General features: G+C 40.6%; 4 protein-coding genes across 4 annotated transcripts; 3 read left to right on the top strand and 1 right to left on the bottom strand.

Moving 5' to 3' along the window:
* Positions 1-604: 604 nt before the first annotated feature.
* On the bottom strand, positions 605-2,437 carry nxnl2 (nucleoredoxin like 2). The gene is made up of 2 exons (XM_076088096.1): positions 1,857-2,437; positions 605-1,216 (listed from the first exon to the last, which is right to left on the bottom strand). The coding sequence occupies exons 1-2, from the start codon at positions 2,156-2,158 to the stop codon at positions 1,048-1,050; spliced, it is 471 nt and encodes a 156-aa protein (XP_075944211.1). The 5' UTR covers positions 2,159-2,437; the 3' UTR covers positions 605-1,047.
* An 826-nt stretch (positions 2,438-3,263) lies between these two features.
* Positions 3,264-4,860, top strand: gng10 (guanine nucleotide binding protein (G protein), gamma 10). Its single transcript, XM_076088107.1, has 3 exons — positions 3,264-3,432; positions 4,525-4,652; positions 4,742-4,860. The coding sequence occupies exons 1-2, from the start codon at positions 3,352-3,354 to the stop codon at positions 4,648-4,650; spliced, it is 207 nt and encodes a 68-aa protein (XP_075944222.1). The 5' UTR covers positions 3,264-3,351; the 3' UTR covers positions 4,651-4,652; positions 4,742-4,860.
* Positions 4,861-7,169: 2,309 nt separating this feature from the next.
* btc (betacellulin, epidermal growth factor family member) lies at positions 7,170-11,630 on the top strand. The gene is made up of 5 exons (XM_076102299.1): positions 7,170-7,209; positions 8,014-8,121; positions 9,934-10,054; positions 10,231-10,377; positions 11,483-11,630. Exons 1-5 carry the CDS (start codon positions 7,170-7,172, stop codon positions 11,628-11,630), a joined length of 564 nt encoding a protein of 187 aa, XP_075958414.1.
* A 3,678-nt stretch (positions 11,631-15,308) lies between these two features.
* rxfp3 (relaxin family peptide receptor 3) lies at positions 15,309-16,529 on the top strand. Its single transcript, XM_076102184.1, has one exon. The coding sequence runs from the start codon at positions 15,309-15,311 to the stop codon at positions 16,527-16,529; it is 1,221 nt and encodes a 406-aa protein (XP_075958299.1).
* The last annotated feature ends 2,643 nt before the right edge of the window (positions 16,530-19,172 follow it).

Genomic DNA, 19,172 nt, shown 5'->3' with positions numbered 1-19,172 from the left:
GCAGCATTTGATATTACAAAGCAGACCTTTGCACGCTCATCATAATGGCATCATGCCTGTTGGATGTTTCATATACAAAGTGATAACAGCCTTGTCAGCGAGCACAAGAGAGGGGGGGGGGGGGGGGAGGGGGCAATTAGGACAGAGGATGTGGATGTGTCAGCGTGTTGGAAACAACGTCCCGCAGGCTTTCTGCTTCTTAACGAGGCAACTGGGAATCATTCGGTTTGTTCCTAAAACACGGGACGAACACAGATGTTAGAAGAGACGTGTGAGATAAAACAAATGACAAAAAATCTTATATATATATATATATATATATTTAGTAATAATAACCATCTAAACAACTCATATAAAATAAAACATACAAAAATACACAGGCAGCTCAAAGTAGAACTACAAGTCAAACCTTAAATGTACAAAAGCATGTTAAGATATTAATAAAGCAAGGTTTGCCCGCATGTTTCGTGAGTGCACAAGCTTATAAAGAACGTAGGAATAGATTTCTGAAGGAACTACAGTAGCTGGCTTGTATTATTCAAAGTAAACGCACAATTTCCATAAAGCAAATCTTTTTTCTTTTACATATGAACCATAGTGGATATGCCTGAGGTATGTCTTTAATGCATAGGATGTTTAAAGAAGGGTTTCCAACCTTTTTGAACCCTTAAAACTAATCCATATCTACTCGTAAACAACTCATTAAAGCAGGATTCATGAGCAATCCAACCACAGTTAGATTTTTCCTTCTCACATCGTTTCATTCAAAGGATTTTAAGAGTGCTTAAGAAGTCAATTATATTCAGTCTTTGATGGAAAAAAAGCAGAAAAATAGTGTTAAATCTGAATAAATAAACACATTTTGTGTAACAGAAATGTAATTTCCTCTTTCATATCTCTTAAATCATCTTCTGACCCTTCTTCTCCACATTGGGAACCACTGAGCCAACATGGGAATATCATATTTTGGTTTTTGTTCAGCTCTCTATCGTGGCTCCAGTAGCCCGTCGTGAAAAGAAGGTCTGACGTGTTCCTCGTCTCTGCTTTCTAACCCTTAAAGTTCTGGAAGATTTCTGCAGCGTCCAGCCAGGACCTGAAGCTGGCCAGGCCCCGGTCCCTGATCTGTTTGCGGCCCTTGTCTGTGATCACGTCGCCGTTCTCCTTCACGATCACCAGTTTGGGCACCGCTGTGATCGTGTAGCGCTGCTTCAACTCACTGAGGGAGAGACAAAGAAAATACTTTATTACAAACAAACACCTGGGACAACTGCAAACATCTCCTGCTTTGTGGACAAAATCATCTTGAGCGTCACACAAGAGTAAATAATACACAATAACATATCGCTGACAGGCCATTGTTGCCATCATAATGAGTACTTTTGTGTACTTTTAGCTGGTAACACGTTCACTAAGTAGGACTTTCATTGTGGTATTTCTACTTTTACTAAAGTAAATGATTCCTCAACCACTAAAAATGTGTAAATAACACCATATGAAAACAAAAACAGACGACATAGACTAAATGGAACACGGCACTTGAGACAAACAATATAAAATGAATAAAAATACTGTTTTTTTTTAGGTTCCATTGGTCTGGTTAAACAGACCAGTTAGTCTGTCCTGCTGTTGACCCTAATCCCTGACAGGGTGACCCTTGTAAGCATTTTAGATAAGCTGCAGCAGACTAATGAGCTGTTTAGGCAACACAGTGAAATCCTCAGAACAACATAAAGACAAACAAAGCAAAAGCAAGTGCAGCAAAGTGTGGTTTTTGACGTAAAACAAGAGAAGAGTCACGGGAACCATTCACGAACTTCAACTTTTGCGTTAACTTTGCGTCAGATTGTGAAACTCACTGCTTGTACTCGTCAGTCCAGGGCAGAGCCAGCCAGTCTCCGTGCATGTCGTGATAGTATTCAACCATGTCGTCGGTCGACTTGTCGGAGGAGACGAAAACAATCTCAAACTGAGCCGGAGGGTCGCTCTCTTCCACCAGTTCCGTGTAGAAATCGCACAGGATGGGTGTGAAGTCCCGACACGGCGGACACCATCCTGCAGAAAAGTAGATCCCCACCACTTTATTCCTCAGCGCCTCGTCGGGATCCACGAACTCCCCGTCTTTATTCACCAGTGTCCGCCCGGTGAATACCTCCACCATGTCTGCGACAGCCTCAGACACGCGTTAAATCAAAGAGTGTGACAGCTCTCTGTGTCGCTGTAGCTCATTCTTTCCTCGTTTCAACACCTCGGACGTTGGCTCTCCTACTTTCCTGTAATGCTTACCTTTAGGCACACGCTACTTACAGCCAATCCTGTTGTTAAATCACCTGCGGACCAATGAGGACACAAGCGGACCGTGTTGTAGTTCATTAGCCATGTGGGTCTCAGTAGGGGGGGAAGCTGCATTCAAACGCAGCTCGTATGCTAGTAATTTACAGTTCAGCTGCAGCACGACGTCTCGCAGCGCTTTCAGGCAGCCCAGACAAGCGCATGCGCAGAGCCAATGAACATACCTACTGCTGGAGGGACGTCAACCAAGATTTCACGTGATATCATCTGGAAGTGTTGCATGTTTTGGCTTTTTAAAAGCTGTATTACAAACACAAACTTTGTTTAAATATGTTACTAAGAACAAATGAAAGCATTTCCCGTTCTCATTGTCTCTGGTTAACGTTTAATCTTTATTTGAAACAATAAAAGCAACTTTTAAAAATGTATTTCAAACACATATCGGAGTCTTGATTGTGTTCCCAGCTAATAGTAACAGACAGGAAGGTTGTAGGATGTAACCTGAACCTCATTGCTGACTAGTGTGCTTGTAAGATTGCCATGTTTCATGTTTTGAGTTAGTATATTACCTATTCAATATTGAATAGGTTGTAATGTTTGAATAACCTAACTCCTAATGTGTAACTTAGACTATTTGTAAACATAGGTTAAAGCTCAATAACTTGACATGTACAACCTACAGTAAAGATATTGTTTATCAGGCTGAAGCTCAATCCTTTTGTTATTTTTGTTTAATTAAATTCTTGAAATTATTATCATTCTTAAACTGTATATTTCTTCAATGGGAAAACAGCAATGTAGAGCAAGTACACTACTATATACACTACAAGATGAATATGCCTAAATACTTAAAGTGTATCTGGATTTGGAGGCCATGTTTACTTCCACCTTTCCTTGTTTCTATACTGAAGTGGACTGAGGTCATTTGGAAAGAAACCCAGCCAGCCTTTCTCCTCCAGCGTTTCGCTGCCCATTAGTGCAGTCAGCTCCTGTGTTGAAAGACTGAAGGGGACTTTTTTTTCTTCAGGAATTCTTCTCTCCCGAAAAACAATTTCCTCCAACATGACCTCTAATTCCAATTTATCCAACATGCGACGGCTGGTCGAGCAACTGAAGCTCGAGGCCAGTGTGGAGAGAATCAAGGTAAAGATGGGAAAAGATTATAAATCTAAAGAACGGGAGGGTTAAAGGTTTAATGAGCTTTTCTTCATTTGTTTGACTTTGTTTTGTTTATGTGCTTGTATTAGATTCAACACATTACAGTCGCATTTTTTTGCTTTTGTTTTATAAAATGTATTCATTTATCAGCCACCAACTTGTCTTGTGACAGCACGGTCGTCCAACACTGTCTTAAACTATTTGTTTTTGTACTCTTATTCATTCCACACATGCACCTCATACTATGTTACCAATGAAACATTTCAAAATACACTTTCCATACACTTTGATACATTAGAATTGTGACAAATGTCAGATTAAGCTTTAGAAAACCATAAAATAACATCTTACAGAGCCTAAATATTTGTACGATGATGATGTCAAAACGTGTGTTTTGTATAAAGTAATTGTAAATAATCTTATTTTACTTATGTCGTCTGTATTGTAATGTGATGTTATGTTGCTCTCACTGTTGCTATGATTTCTTTGTTTTATTAATTGCTTACTTCACATGTTCTACAGACACTTGCTTTACTCCTTTTAGCTTTTATGTTCTGTTCAGCTGCCTTTTACACGTTTGTTTTATTGTTGTTTTAAATGATAATTCAACAACTGGCCAAATGTACAACATATGGAAAGCTTTTATAAGGGATTTTAAAGCCTTAATTAATAAATGTATTAATGGTTAATGAATAACTTACGAATGCTTTATAGATGATTTACAATCCTATGAAAACTTTTGTGGTTGGGGGGAAATCCTCCTCAAGCATCAATCGTGCTTTGTCTTTTCAGCTTCATTGGGGAGACCCCTCGTTAGTATACTATCGTTAATAAAAGGTTTTGTGTTTATCACGTTCTAATAAGCCTACAGCAAATTAACTACACAGCTAGTTAGAAATACAAAGCAAGTTTGATGCTGCAGCATCAAAACATTAGGAAACATGTTCTTAGCATAAAGCATTAGTAAATTATTCATTAGCCATTAAAAAAGCCATTAATTAACTATCAATCCTTTATACAGAAATATATCAGTAAGTGGTACCATATAAATCTATTTGTCCCTGATTGTTTCCCCAGGTGTCCCAGGCGGCTGCAGAGCTGCAGCAGTACTGTCTGCAGAACGCAGGCAAAGACGCTCTGCTGGTGGGAGTCCCCACAGGCAGCAACCCCTTCAGAGAGCCACGCTCCTGTGCTGTAGTGTGAAGGTCAGTTTACAGGATTTGTAGGTAACATATTTTTGGAATATGTCGGAATTTGAAATGGGGAATAAAAAGATTTGCACTTTTTTTTGCAGAGGAAGAGGATGTGGACACAACTGTGGCGTCTCACTCACAGAGGAAAAATAATTCCATTTTGTTTGTAACCATTTTTATTCATGTTTCATTTTAAGAAAATTATAGATAAGCTTTTACAAATTGTTTTTAAAATAAATGTCTTGTTTTGCTATAGCAATACAATTTGCTTTTTTTTTTACACATTAAATGGCATTACAGAAACTGCATCTTAGTCTTTATTTAGATAACTTTTGGGAGCTAATGCTGCACGAGTGTGTTCTACCTTTCATACAGTGGACAGTGGCAGAGTCTAAAAGCAATTATCTATGGATTTTACAAAGCGGATGTTTATAGCCGGGCTTTAAATCACGCCTTGGAATCTCTCGGTGGTGTAGCTTCCTGATGTTCAGTCTAAGTTAGGAGCACAGCGAGAGAGAGGAAACTGCGTCTTCCTGTTCAAAACTGCAAAGGCACTCAGCGGAGAGTCACACTTCACTTCACTCTGAAGGTCCAAATTTGAGAGAATTTGGACCTTATTTACAAGCTCAAGGCCATGATTATATATAAGACACGAATCACTAGAGTGTGGGAATAGGATATTATGAATCACGTTTTATTTATAGATATTTAGTCTTAATGTCTGTTAATATTCTTCATTTGCATATATTCTGTATAAAATTCAACATATATTTGTAGATGTTGACAATTGCCAAACACAAACATTTTCCATGAGCCTAAAAGAGGTCGAGCCAGTCATGAGACAGCTCTCTACTTTGTCATTTCCTTTTCCTCTCGGTACTCTTCTCGGACGAGTCTCAATAGTTTTCCTTAATGCCTCCTTTCCTAACAACCTTTGTTTAAACGTAGCCTACACACCACACTGACTGCATCACATGTTCCTGCTTTTTAAAAGTTCTCGCATGAGGATGAGCAGAAACAGAACAGGATGCAGAAAATTAACATTATCTGAGAAACCAGAGAGCAATCTTGAGCTTCACTTTTGCACATCAATTTTGTAAATTTGAACCCTGAATAACATGCAAAATGTTTGAAAGACAAAAGCGTTCCATACCTTCGCTGCACTAGATTCTGTTCTGGAGCTTTAAATACATGTTTAAAACTGCATTTTAACACATCAATTGATTCCTTCATAGAAAACTTGTTTTTCACTGCCTATCCTGTTGTTTCTCATGTTTTCTATTCCCCTAAATGAGTGACCTTTTTCTCATATCCACATTAAAATCATCGGAACGCCATGAGAGAGACTGGTTTAATCATAAACTTAGAAACCATAACTTAACACTGAGTACAATTTACTGTTCAAACTAGTTATTTAACTATTAAAGGAAAGTGTCAACTTATGCCATCTGCTGGTCACGCTTCATTTCTCCCAAAACAGCCCCAGCCAGTGGTGGAAGAAGTATTCAGATACTTTACTTCACTAAAAGAAGCAATACAATAATGTAGAAAACCCAATTACAAGTACTTTAACTATTACAAGTTAAAGAATCTTTATCACTGATTTATTGGGAGATCATTTCAAGTATTTTTATGCTATATTATATTAATGCCTAATATATAAGCTAATCATATGTTTTGTTTGTAAAAATCCAAATTTGTAAAAGTAATTAATAACTACAGCTGTAAAAAAAGCAGCGGAGTAAAAAGTACAATACTTCCTTCTGCAATGTAGTGAAGTATAAAGTAAAAGGGAATGGAAATACTCAAGTAAAGTACAAGTATTAGTTGTAACCATTTGAACTTTCACATTAAACTGTCTATCAGTTGACTCATACCCTGCAGGAATCAGTCTAGATCAAGAAGTCCAGATTTTGGACCAGCAAACTTTGAAAACAGTTCATATGCATGTGCACGTTCCCCCAGAAGACAGCACAATGGAAAATATAAATGGACCCTGAACTGCTCTGCTGTTAAACAGGCTGTTGTTCATTGTCAATGAGCTTTCCTGCCTCCCGCTTCATTCTTAAGAAAAGGAAAGCCATGGTATAAAGGTGCAGTTGTCCTTTGAAGAGGAAATAACCTGCATAGCTTCAATGGAGTCATATTCTCCTTTAAAGGTGTGGGCGGGGAGCAGAGTTGGGTTTCAGTGCCACCCCTTTTTTTGAATCCATTCCCACACATACACACACACACACACACACACACACACACACACACACGGTAGTGCAGTCCACTCACAGTCCAGACAGATACTTTGGGCTGTGTGTGTGCTCTGGTTATAGCCTCAAGCTTTCCTGGATGACTATGAGCCTAACTGCCATCAATGAAGGACCACAATACGAAACAGCACTGGGGAACTTCCACCGCTTGTCCACACCTTTTTCAAAGGTCATCGACCTCTGAGGAAGGATTAATCCAGCTTCATCTCTATTTGTCAATGACACTGAACTTTCATGTTCCGCACGAGCGCTTTTATCAAGTGAGGAGATGGCGAAGGTGTACAGACTCTATGCAGTGATAGTAACAGGTAAGATCGACTGTTCTTTCATCATGTTCACTTTCTCTACTTGTTGGTTGTAAACACAGGACTGGCAGACTGCCATTTACATATAATTGTTATTTTTAACGTGTGCCTCTAGTGATAATGTTCTTCTCAAGGGACATACGGCATTGTATGAGTTTTGATCTTATCTTGATCTTATTTTGACCTTTTCATCATCCATGTGTCTTCAAAGTAATGCAGCTTTAAATACAGTGCTCTTCCCATGAGCTATATTTGTACAGTAGACTTCAGTGTTGGTTAATGATTGAATGAATACACCAGCAATAATTTGCCTGTGATTAGTAGTCATTGCCAAAACAGTCGTCCCCAACGTGGAATTAAATATGACATTACAATATCCTCATATATGTATAGAGCTACCGAGTCTGTGGTAGACTTTATGTCTGCTCGAAGAGTGGCCAGGCCAGTTTATATGCTTTTTGTTTAGAGCAGTGAAAGTGTGTGCGTGTGTGAGAGAGTACGTGTGTGTGCGTGTCTGTGTGTGTGTCTGTGTGAGAGAGAGAGACAAAAGTGGGCGTGAACGAGAGAAATCTCCAACCCTAAAAGGCTGTCATCGTGACTCAGTAGCTATTCTTTAATAACTCTGATTGTGATCATGGGTTTCTCCCCGTCATCTCTTCTGTAAATCCTATTATTTATGTGCAATGTGATCACAAATTGGTTAAAATTTGTTTGCACAATTGTGCATGTGCATGTATTTGTTTGTTGTGATTGTGTAGCCTATGTGTGTGTGTGTGATCAGCTTTTTGTTTGTGTTTCTGGCTGCAGCTCTGGCCTTATGCAAATACTCCCTGGCAGAATGGAATGCCACCGACGAGTCTGCCAATCGAACTGAGTCCCTCTGTCATCATCATGGCAACGGAGACAATTGCACAGGTAGATATAGACAGGTGGAGAGGGGGAGGGGAGCAGGGCCGTGTCATAAATGATTGCTTTGAGGTTTTAAGGTGGATGTTTCATTGCAAGATGGGCAAAGCACAGATACACAAACACGCATTGAAACACTTAAAAGGGGGAAAAAGAAGAGTAGAGGAATAATTAAACTGTCTGTTAGCAAATTCTCCTCTGCAGAGGCACTGACTCTAAGTATTCATTCCAATTTCAACAAATTGGTCTTGTAATTCAGTTTTTTTGTCTTTGTTTGCCTTTTGGTAAAAACAATAAAATGTTTGTTACAAGTGAACAAATGATTTAGGAGCTGCTTCATCAAAACAACAATAATATAAAAAGGTTAGTTCAACATCTTGAGACATGTGCTTCCTTGCTTTCTTTAAGATTGATACCACTCGCATGTCTGTATGCTAAGTATGAACAGCGGGTTAACTTCACAATAAGACAACTCATCCCTCAATCCTCTTCGAAAGCCACAGCTTGTTATTTTTTGGAGTAGTATAGTTTTTGTAGAGATGAAACAAATTAAATATAACTGTCACGATCAGGCTTTGCCTTGTGTGTTCTGTGTCTTTGTTTAGCTTCAGCCTAACTCCCTTCACCTGCCGCTAATCAAGCACTCTACCTGTCAGCCACTCCCTCAGCACCAGTCCAACTCCCTTCACCTGTCCCTGATCAGTAATCAAGCTCTCCCTCATCAGCACTACTCTCCTCACCTGTTCAAGTCACCTTATAAACCCCTGTCTCTCAGTCACTCACTGCCAGGTCATTGTTTGTGTTGTACCCGCCTGTTTGTCTTGTCCTGCTCCCGGTTTCCCACGTCTGCCTGCCCTGCCTCGTCCTGCTGGATTTGCCCCCTCGTCTCTTGTCTCGTCGTTGGATTCCCTGTGTGTGTTCGTATTTCATTAAAACCCTTTATCTCACTGCATCTGGCTGTCTGCGCTTGAGTCCTCACCATGCCCTGTGACAATAATGTGTTAGTTTGTTATTTTAGGTGCTGGTGGACATTTTTATTTTTTAGGCTAGCTGTTCTCCCATTAAGAAAAGCTAAACTAACCAAGTTCTGCTGGCTTTAGCTTCATATTTAGCGAACGTCTCACCAAAACGCAAATAAACAAGTATTCCAAACTATTCCTGTGAACTTTGTAACTGGATATTTTCCTTTTCAACAATGAGGCCATGGCAGCAAGCCTCGTCTCCTGTTTCAGCAAACAACTGGAGCGCTCTCATTGATGAGAGCCCGAACAGCAGTATTCGTTTACAAGCTCGCAAAGATAGCGGCAGCTTGTAGCATAAGAAGAACTATGTGTAATGTCGGGGTCAGAAGTTCAGCATTATGGCCTATACTAGTAGCTGTGTTAGGGTGTGTTTTATGGAGCAAGTTAGAGAGGAGAGATAGACAGAGAGAATGGATATTGATGTGTAACTGTATCCCACCTCAGCATGTGTTTCACTTAGTGAGGAACTGTAATAATTGAGACACATGGTTAATGAGAATTTGACGACACTAGGCCTTTCCCGGCAATGATTCACCAGGACTTCTCTCAGGATCGTATTGCAAACGGTCTATTTATACCATCAAGCCATGCCAGAAGTGAGGGTGTGAAAAGAAGCAAGCTGACAGAACGCGACACACCTACAGAAATAGTTTGACATTTAAGCTTAACTATTCCTTTCACAAGTCATACTTTTTTAGTTGATTAGTTTATATGCAGATGATGGAATGTTGTTAGACTGAATTGTCTGAACACAATCATTCTGAAACTAATTGTAAATGTTGTGATTTCATTTCTCCAGCTGGCACAATAGATACAGAGCAGTGGACCGGCCACTTTTCAAAATGTCCCGAGGAGCTAACAACCTACTGCATCCACGGGGAGTGTCGTTACGTTGAAGAACAGAAGGCACCGTCATGCAGGTGAGAGACGTCTGCTGGAGATAATGGCGATCAAGAAAAGTGTAACTGTAACGGGAAAGAGAAATTGAAAGTCACTAGAGTTATAACAGAACAGATGAAAGAGGCAGTAGCGTTGTTTTATTGTCTGTTACATAAAATAAATTAAAGTATTTTTTTCCCCCCTTTATTTGTGTCAGGTGTCAGCAGGGTTACATTGGCTCAAGGTGTGAATATCTGGACCTAGACTGGCGGATAGGAGAGAAACGACAAATCATAATTGCCGGCATCATCGCAGGGCTCGTTTTCCTCATTCTCGTCATTGTATTCATCGCCTTTTGTTCACAGTAAGCTTTTGTGCTTTTGCGACAGAAAAAAAAAGTGATTTACTAATGTACACAATGTACTAAAAGGAATAGTTTGACATTTTTGGGAAATGTGCTTATTCGCTGTCTTGATGAGAGTTAGATGAGAAATATTAATACCGCACTCCTTCCTGTCAAAGATGTAGCCAGAGCCAGGAGGCGGTTATCTTAGCTTAGCATAAAGACTGGAAACGGAGGTAAACAGTTTGCCTGGCTATGTCCAAAGTTAATAAAAATCTACATACCAGCACCTCTAAAAACATAAAAACACAAGCCTCTCCTTAGTTTTTGTTTCTGAACAAAAAAAAAGCAATTTTTGGGCAAATGGGTCTAAATACTACAATAACGTTGAGCCTCGGCAAGTGTCGCCACTTAGAAGAGGCTAGTCAGAGGCTCGAATCAGCACGGTATCAAATTCAAAACGCCTTTCTTTGTTGAATTTGTGAACGAGACTATAGGTGTCATAGTTGGCAAATTCATCAAAAATTCACCCAGAATCCAAAAGTTAATTGATATAAACTGATTGTAAAATTGGTTTTCTTAATAACATAATCTTTGGCTTTCGTCCTTCGTTAGCAGCACACATCACATAATGTTAAGCTAGGTGACTGGATGTTTGTTGCCAAAATGCACATCGGAATTTGTAGTTAACCTTTCCCTCAAGATTTCAGGCTTCGACTTTTTATCAAAGAACAGATATTTGTTAGTCTTTTGTCAAATTATTATTCAATCAGGTTTTTATATTTTGGTTTTGTATGTTTTTATGTATTAAAAAAACTAGATGTAACATTCTAATTAGTGAGCTTTCGAGGTGCTAGCAGGTGAATTTTCTTACCTTTGAACAGAGCCGGGCTAGCTGTTTCCCCCTATTTTCAGTCTTAATGCTAAGCTAAGCTAACCAGCTGCTGGCTCCAGCTTTATATTTAGTGCACAGATATGAGAGTGGTATCAATCTTCTCATCTAACTCTCGGCAAGAAAGTGAATAAGCATATTTTCCAGTGTCTTTGACCTGTTCATTTAAAACAGAAGCATGATTATTGAACAGCTTTTGCCATTACTGCTGCGTATAAATGAGGTCTCTGTCAGTCGCAGGTGCAGATTGTGTTGGCGGAGGGGAAGACGGAGGGAAGAACCAAGGAACGGGACAGAGAAGCTCCCCATGATGGACACCGGCACGACACACACGACCTTAACAGCAGACTCCGCAGAGCCACCACATACCAACACTGTATGAGAAGTGTGCGCGACCACAAGTCTGGGAATTGTTTAGACAATGAGGGATTTTGTCCTTCATGTGACAGCTGCTGCCTTTTGTCTCACAGTGACAGCAGCGTGCCATAGGAGGTCCCTCCTATGTGCAGGACAGGACTGAATTCTGCACAATGGAGAAGGGACATTTGTGGATAAAGGCTGTGTTAGATCCAGCTGGAGAACAGGAGTCTGCACCCTCCTCTTAAATGGCAGCCATGTCTGGATATTTGATGAAGCTTCAGAACAAAAGAAGACAATAAACACAAGTTGGAGGCGAGTGTTGAGCTGGATGTTTTCTTCCCGATGCTGTGCAGCAACAGCCGCTTGTAGCTGCTGACTGCATAGCGTTCAATCAGTTGTTGCTATGTCGAAAAAAGCTGTGGCACCAGCTGGCAGCCGGCAATAACAGGTGATCAGATTATTCGTTTGCGTGGGAGACACTTCGACTGAAAAAAGAGAGGAATGGGACTGTGTAAGGACACTCCACTGTCGCATACATAGATCATTTAATGTATAGAAATGTGCAATATTACAAGTCCCAGCAGCTACAGAATACTGTTTCAGTATGCTGTATCTATGTGTGATGTTGTTTCTACTTAGTTTAACGCTAGTAAACTGGTAAACTATTGATCTACATCACAAACATCATTATTTATTCCTCTATCCACAACGCCTCCATGTGAACCCACACAGAATATTGTTACTCATCAACATTAGCAATGCAAGCAGAGCCTTCCGTGTACTACAAGGTTGCAGTTCTGGACTCCCGGGTTGGAAGAGGACAAGGAGAACTTGTGCTGGAGGCTTTTTTGAACTGTATATTTGGAGCCGAGCAGCCTCCGAGCTACAGCGGCAGAACAGCCGAGCCTGTGTGTGGAGGCTCAACTGAGGTGAAAGTGCTCCACTGTATGAGACACTTTCCAAACTGTCAGCCTTTCACAGGGTTGTTTTAACCGTGAATATGTACAGTATGTGTATCAATTGCATCTAAATGTAGAAGGAAGAGGGCAGAGTCAGTGAAGTCTGCTCCCGCTATCTATATGCCACCTATCAATAAATATGTTGACTGTATATGTGCGGGCCATTTAAATAATTTGTCCGGAAAAAGATCAACATAAAATAGTTAAACTCTAGTGCAATGAGACCCACATTACATAGTGTTTCTAACTCAAGGCTACGTGGCAATTTCTAAGAAACGTTACTCAGTCTGCAGACTGTTTTCATCTCATCACAGGCCCATGAGCTCAAGTTCAGAAGACCACCACAGACTCATACTTCGTCACACATAAACGTATCCATGAACTACTGACAACCTTGTTCTAGTGTCAAATTTTAAACTGCAGTATTTGCAAAGTTATAATTTAAACAAATGAGCAAGACATGCTGAGATTAAGTAACGATTAGGCTCCCTCTCACGTGATCATACTTTGGTTACAGTTGTTGTGTTGCTATGGTGCTGTACAACCAGCTAGTGTCGGAGGAGCCAACACATTCCAGTGTGAGGGTGTGAACATTATGCAGTATCGTCCTGTTACTTATTGTGACTGATTCCCTGTTGGTACAAGGGAATTATCTTCTATCTGACTTTGTCCTTGGTTCTAACACTCTTTCAAATGTATCTTATTCAATACGGGAAGATGTGAATGCATGAGACAATGGTTTCAGTGTTGGGTTAGCTGCATTTATATTTCCCGAGTCTCTTTCAAAAACCTCATTAAGTATTGTTTTGGTCGCTGCTGGAATTGAATCCTGGCTCTGTGTTTGTTTAGTGCTTCAACCTTATTTAATTTTACAGAAGCTAAGACCTGACTGATGTGTGCTTGGCTTCTGCGATAGTGAATTGCTTTGCCTCAAAATGCCTGAAAGAGTCAGCTCATTTCAAAATATTTGCCAAGGCAACAACGACACGAAGTATGAGGAGAATGGATTAAAATGCACCGAATACACTGAAAACACCTCGAAGAAGTTATATATCCTTTTTCTCACAACTGGGAAACAAAAGCCTACAGCTTTGTACTGAAGGACATCTATTCTCTGCTCTGTTTACAATACAGGTGTCAGGATCTTTGACCTAATTCCAGGTGGCCTGTGTGCCGGCTGTCTTCAAAAGAGTGACAGCTGAGGAATGCCGGAGTTTCTATACGAGGGGTGTGTCTGAAGGCTGATAAGAAAAACAGATACCAGCCAGACTGATGTAGATTTGGAGCTGAGACATAGTAAAAAAAAAAAATCTTTCATAAACTCACTGTGTGTGTATGGGCGCTGTATCAAATCAATACGTGAATATGTGTGCAGTTTTTGTAGTTTGCATGAGTAACACTGGAGGTCAGCAGAACACCTATCACAACTTTTAAAATGCTGAACACAGACAAAAACGTAACATAACACAATTATTATGAGTTATTTCTAATGTATGCTTAATACTATAAAATATTTTATTTTTTAATCCATTTATCTAACAACTATAGGTTCTAAATACTTTACTGATTAAAGGTTTCAGAAACCTAAAATGAGCACATCATTTATGACACAGTAAATCTGAGTTACTTAATTAAACTTTATTAATTCCATCTCAACCAGATATGACATTAAAACATCTGCTATTTTAATTGCATGCCAGGACTATAATTTACCATTATAAGTGCCAGAAGTAGCATGAAAATCGTCCTTATCAGATTCATGTGAACCAAATAAATGTTCTATTAAAGGGACATTTTAGTCATAGAGATGTCAAAGAGGTGCAAATATAATTTGAAAGGGAAAGTTAGATTACATCATAACGTTCAGATTTTCTGTCGTCCATCTTTACTCTCACACCAAACGAGGCGCGAATGATTCGCGCCGCGTTTGGTGTGAATGCACCATTAGGCTATTTGGCGTGGTGAGTTTGCTCCAAGCTATTTTAGCTTTTAATCTGATAAATAAACAATATAAACTCTCATGTCAATAAAGGAAATATTTTTAAACAGAAAAATTTAAACGTAAACCTTCTGAATTCAAGTTTCTCTTTTACACCACAAGACAGGCTTAAGTGCTTTGTTAACTTATGATAAAACAGACTTCAGTCTAACTAAATAGACACAAAATAAAACTCACCAAATATGTCTTCATGAGTATTTTTACTGTTCTTTTAGTCAGCAGCTCTGATTTGTTGAGAATAAATCCTTAGTTCACAGAGTAAGATGTGTTTTTTGTGTTAGTCAAACCTGTGAAACGTCTCTCTAAATACAGTAATTAGCTCTCCAACACATCCCAAAACTGGAAGAAATGGGGACTTTAACACAGAGTGTATGTCAAAATGGTCAAAGAAATGTTTTTCTCCTTGGTTACAATCTTGCTTGAGCGAGCAGAGATATTCTTTGCGGAGTGATGTGAAAACGCTCAATAATAATATGCGTGCGCAATGCCTGCACTGTCTACATGGCGCTCCTGCTTCACCCAGTCGCTTTCTCAAGGGTGGAGAGCTGATACGCGCATGAGAAAAATTGGTGAGCATTACTGATGAAAATCGTTGTCACCTGTCAGGGATACACAGCAGTTATTTTATTTCGATTCACAGAAAACCTGCACCTTTTTTCACCTTATTTGTATTAATAACCTGAAATCCACGAGGATTCGGAGGCATGCCTTTAGGAAACATCCTCGGGGATTAAAGTTAAAAATGTCAGGAGACACTAACTACGAAACCTCAGCAGGGATAGTCTATGCCGCAAACACCAATCTCAGTTGCATTTTCAACACGACCAACAGCTCAGACAGTGACTTCTTCCACCTGTCAGACTTCAACAAGACAGATTTGGTGGGAGATGGCGCCGCTGTTGTGAGGATTATAATCTCTGTCATTTACTCGCTGGTGTGCGCGCTGGGTTTGGTTGGAAACGTACTGGTTCTGTACCTGATGAAGTCCAAACATGTGTGGAAAAAATCCTCCATCAACCTTTTCGTAACTTGTTTGGCGCTGACGGACTTCCAGTTCGTGCTGACTCTGCCGTTCTGGGCGGTGGAAAACGTGCTGGACTTTACGTGGCTTTTCGGCAAGGCGATGTGCAAGATAGTCTCCTATGTGACGGCTATGAACATGTACGCCAGCGTGTTTTTCCTCACCGCTATGAGCGTGACGAGGTACTGGTCGCTCGCCTCTGCGCTCAAGGGCAGGCGGCGGCGGCCACACTGCTGCCCTGCGCGGTGCATCACCGTTTTCATCTGGATCGTCGCTGTCTCCGTCGCGCTGCCGCACGCGGTTTTCTCCACGACCGTGAGCGTTTCCAGTGAGGACTTGTGCCTTGTCAAATTCCCGGAAACCAACGGAAACGCGCAGTTTTGGCTGGGACTGTATCACTCTCAGAAAGTGCTGCTGGGTTTCGTGTTGCCGCTGGGCATCATCTCAGCCTGCTACCTGCTCCTTTTGCGCTCCATCACCTCCAAAAACATCAACAGCTCGAGCGCCAAGCGACGCGCGAAGGTCACCAAGTCTGTAACCATAGTGGTCTTATCCTTTTTCCTCTGCTGGCTGCCCAACCAGGCGCTGACAGCCTGGGGCATCCTCATTAAACTCAACGTGGTTCACTTCAGTTATGAATACTACACCACGCAGGTGTACGTGTTCCCCGTGTCCGTGTGCCTGGCGCACTCCAACAGCTGCCTGAACCCGATTCTGTACTGCCTGATGAGGCGGGAGTTCAGAAAAGCGCTGAAAAAACTTTTCTGGCAGATGACTTCGCCGACAATAAGGCCGATCACGGCCACCACAAAGCCAGCGATGGATGATCAAGGGCCAGTCCTGGTCCCCGTCAGCGCGCCCGAGGAGCCCGCTGTTGTGTTCTATCCTCCGGGGGCTGTTATGTACAATGACCGGCGAGATCTGCCTCAAAACAGCACGTAGGCCTGTAACTTAAAGTGCCACATCGACAATTATTTTTTTCGTCTTTGATTGTTATTTATGTGTTTATTGCTGCTCCAGGAAAGCCGGAGTTCAAGTTGGATCTGCGTCTAAAAAAGGCGAGAAAAGATCAGCAAATGTCATATATGACCACATCTCAGTTGTTCACATGCATTTTTTTCTGTTATTCACAATCAGAGAGACATTTATTTTGAGCTAAGAAGACAAACAGTATTTTGAATGTGCCAAGTCAGTCCAAAAATGTAAAAAATAAATAAATAATAACGTGCAAGTAAAGTGTATCTACAATATGTGAGACAGTTGCTGTCCCTTGTATTTGTTCAACACTCTTGTGGTTGTCAATGAGGATGAACAATGTCTGCACACAATGATGCACAGGTTTTAAATGTGGTGCAAAGGGAGAGCACTGGTATCTGATGAATTGGTGTGGAGAGAAAAAGTTGGACTGATGCATATAAATAGGGTATGAGTCATACATTTATATCAACATCTCTGCGTCTTGAGAGGTATAATATGTGGTCTCATTGCTGTGTCACGGGGTATGGTGGGGGACTCAAATGCAGACCAGACCAGAGTGAAGCAGGTATTTAATGAAATGTGAAAACAGAACAGAAAACGTGCAGGAACATAACAGGGAATCCACGGACGAGACAAGAGACGAGGGGGGAAATCCAGCAGGGAAAACCGGGAACAGGACCAGCCAAACGGGCGGGTATACATGAAAATGATCTGGCAGTGAGTGCGTGTGTGATTTATTTAGGATAAATAAACCAGAACAACTTCAGCATCAACTTATTATTTTTCCACTTCTTTTAAAGTAAGGACAGTCAGATATGGATGCCTGGTTGATTTGACCTTTACAGTCAGATATTACATGCACAGTTTGCTTCTGAAAGTTCAGTCATCCTGGATAGATGGAAGTTATTTTAATTGGGGCCCAGATTTAATAGAAAGGGCGGGATTCAATTAAGGTCTGGATTCAGTACAGTCTTATTTAAATAAATAATCGAATGAAACTAAGTTGGTTGGTTTCCCGCAACCATTTCTCCTGCTGCTGACTATGGTTTGTGTATGTGTGTGTGTGTGTGTGTGTGTGTGTGTGTGTGTGTGTGTGTGTGGGTGTATGTGTGTGTGCATATATCTGACAGCGATAAGACTGCAGGAGTCTGGCAAACCCACACATTACAATCAACATCCTGAGACAATTACCAAACTATTTTTCAATTAAGCAGCTAAGCAAAGGGTATCATTGCGTGTTCATACGCCCATGCAAATCTAGTGTAATTATAAGTATAATTGTCAAGTTGCATTGGTACATCAGAATGATTAAATCACGATCCCACACACGCAAATCAGTTTACTCTCACACAGTAAGCATTTCATCTGTTTGTAAAATCCCCTTTGAGGGGAAGAAAATTACATGAATCAAATATAATTTATATAATAATATCTAATATCTCAATTGATCTCCCAGGGAGCTGGAGAGCCTTTGATGTGTTTTGGATGTGTAGGAAAGTGTTTTTGTTGTGCACCACAAATTTTTTTTTCAATCAATTGTCTTTGATTACTTTCTTGAAAATTCTTTCTCCCTCATTGAAAAACGAGTGGCTCAGGAGATAGAGCAGGTTGTCTGTTCGATCCCCGGCCCCTCCTGTCCACATGTGGATGTCCTTGAGCAAGACAATGAACCCCAAGTTGCTCCCAATGGGCAGGCAAGCGACCTTGCATGGCAGTTCCACCATTAATGGTGTATGAATGAGAGGAAAATTGTTAAGCTTTTTAGTTTTGTCCAGTAAGGTAGAAACGCGCTTCATAAATACAGTCCATTTTCCATTTGAAAATAGATTTGAAAGTGCCTGAGACACAGCCATAACACCTAAAACCTGTGAAATGTTGGCAGAAATAATAATGGTGGCGTCAGATGCAGCACCTTTCTTCTGTCGATGTCGATGTATTATAATAAGTGGATAACAAGACAAGAAGAAGTATGAAAAGCTTCGACAACTGAGCCTCTTTACAAAGCCTGGGGGGTAGAAACAGAAATAATAAGGGAGGGAGAACTTGTTTTTAACCATGGTATATGGTAAATGGACTGTATTACAGCACTTTTCTAGGCTTCCTACCACTCAAAGCACTTTTACACAACATGTCACCCATACACACCCATTCATACACTAATGGCAGTGCTGCAAGGTGCCACCTGCCCATCAGGACTGTCAAAATGTCATACCCATTCATACACCGCAGGCACAGCCTACGGGAGCAATTTTGTGTCTTGCCCAAGGACACATCGGTATGGACTAGCGGAGCCAATGATCGAATTGCCGATCGTCTGATTGAAGGACGACCCACTCTACCAGACTGTGACTGTGCCACAGACGCCCCCAATTTGTCGCCCCCGAACCTAAAATCCAGTGAAAAAAGTGAAATAGCCGACAAACTAGCCAGACATGTTTTCAGACGTATAAAAGTGCTCTGCTTTGAATAATAATGGGTTTCTGATATGTTTTCCCTCGCAAAAAAAGTTTGACTACCTTGTTAGAAATCTTTAAAAAAATAAATCTCTTTCTACTTTATTGAAAAAGGAATATGCATAATATTATTATATACAATATGTTTCAATGC

Source organism: Anarhichas minor, unplaced genomic scaffold, assembly GCF_050575085.1.
Source record: "Anarhichas minor isolate MPS153535 unplaced genomic scaffold, ASM5057508v1 ptg000002l, whole genome shotgun sequence".
NCBI classification, from domain to species: domain Eukaryota; kingdom Metazoa; phylum Chordata; class Actinopteri; order Perciformes; family Anarhichadidae; genus Anarhichas; species Anarhichas minor.
This window is presented reverse-complemented; position numbering and strand designations above follow the sequence as displayed.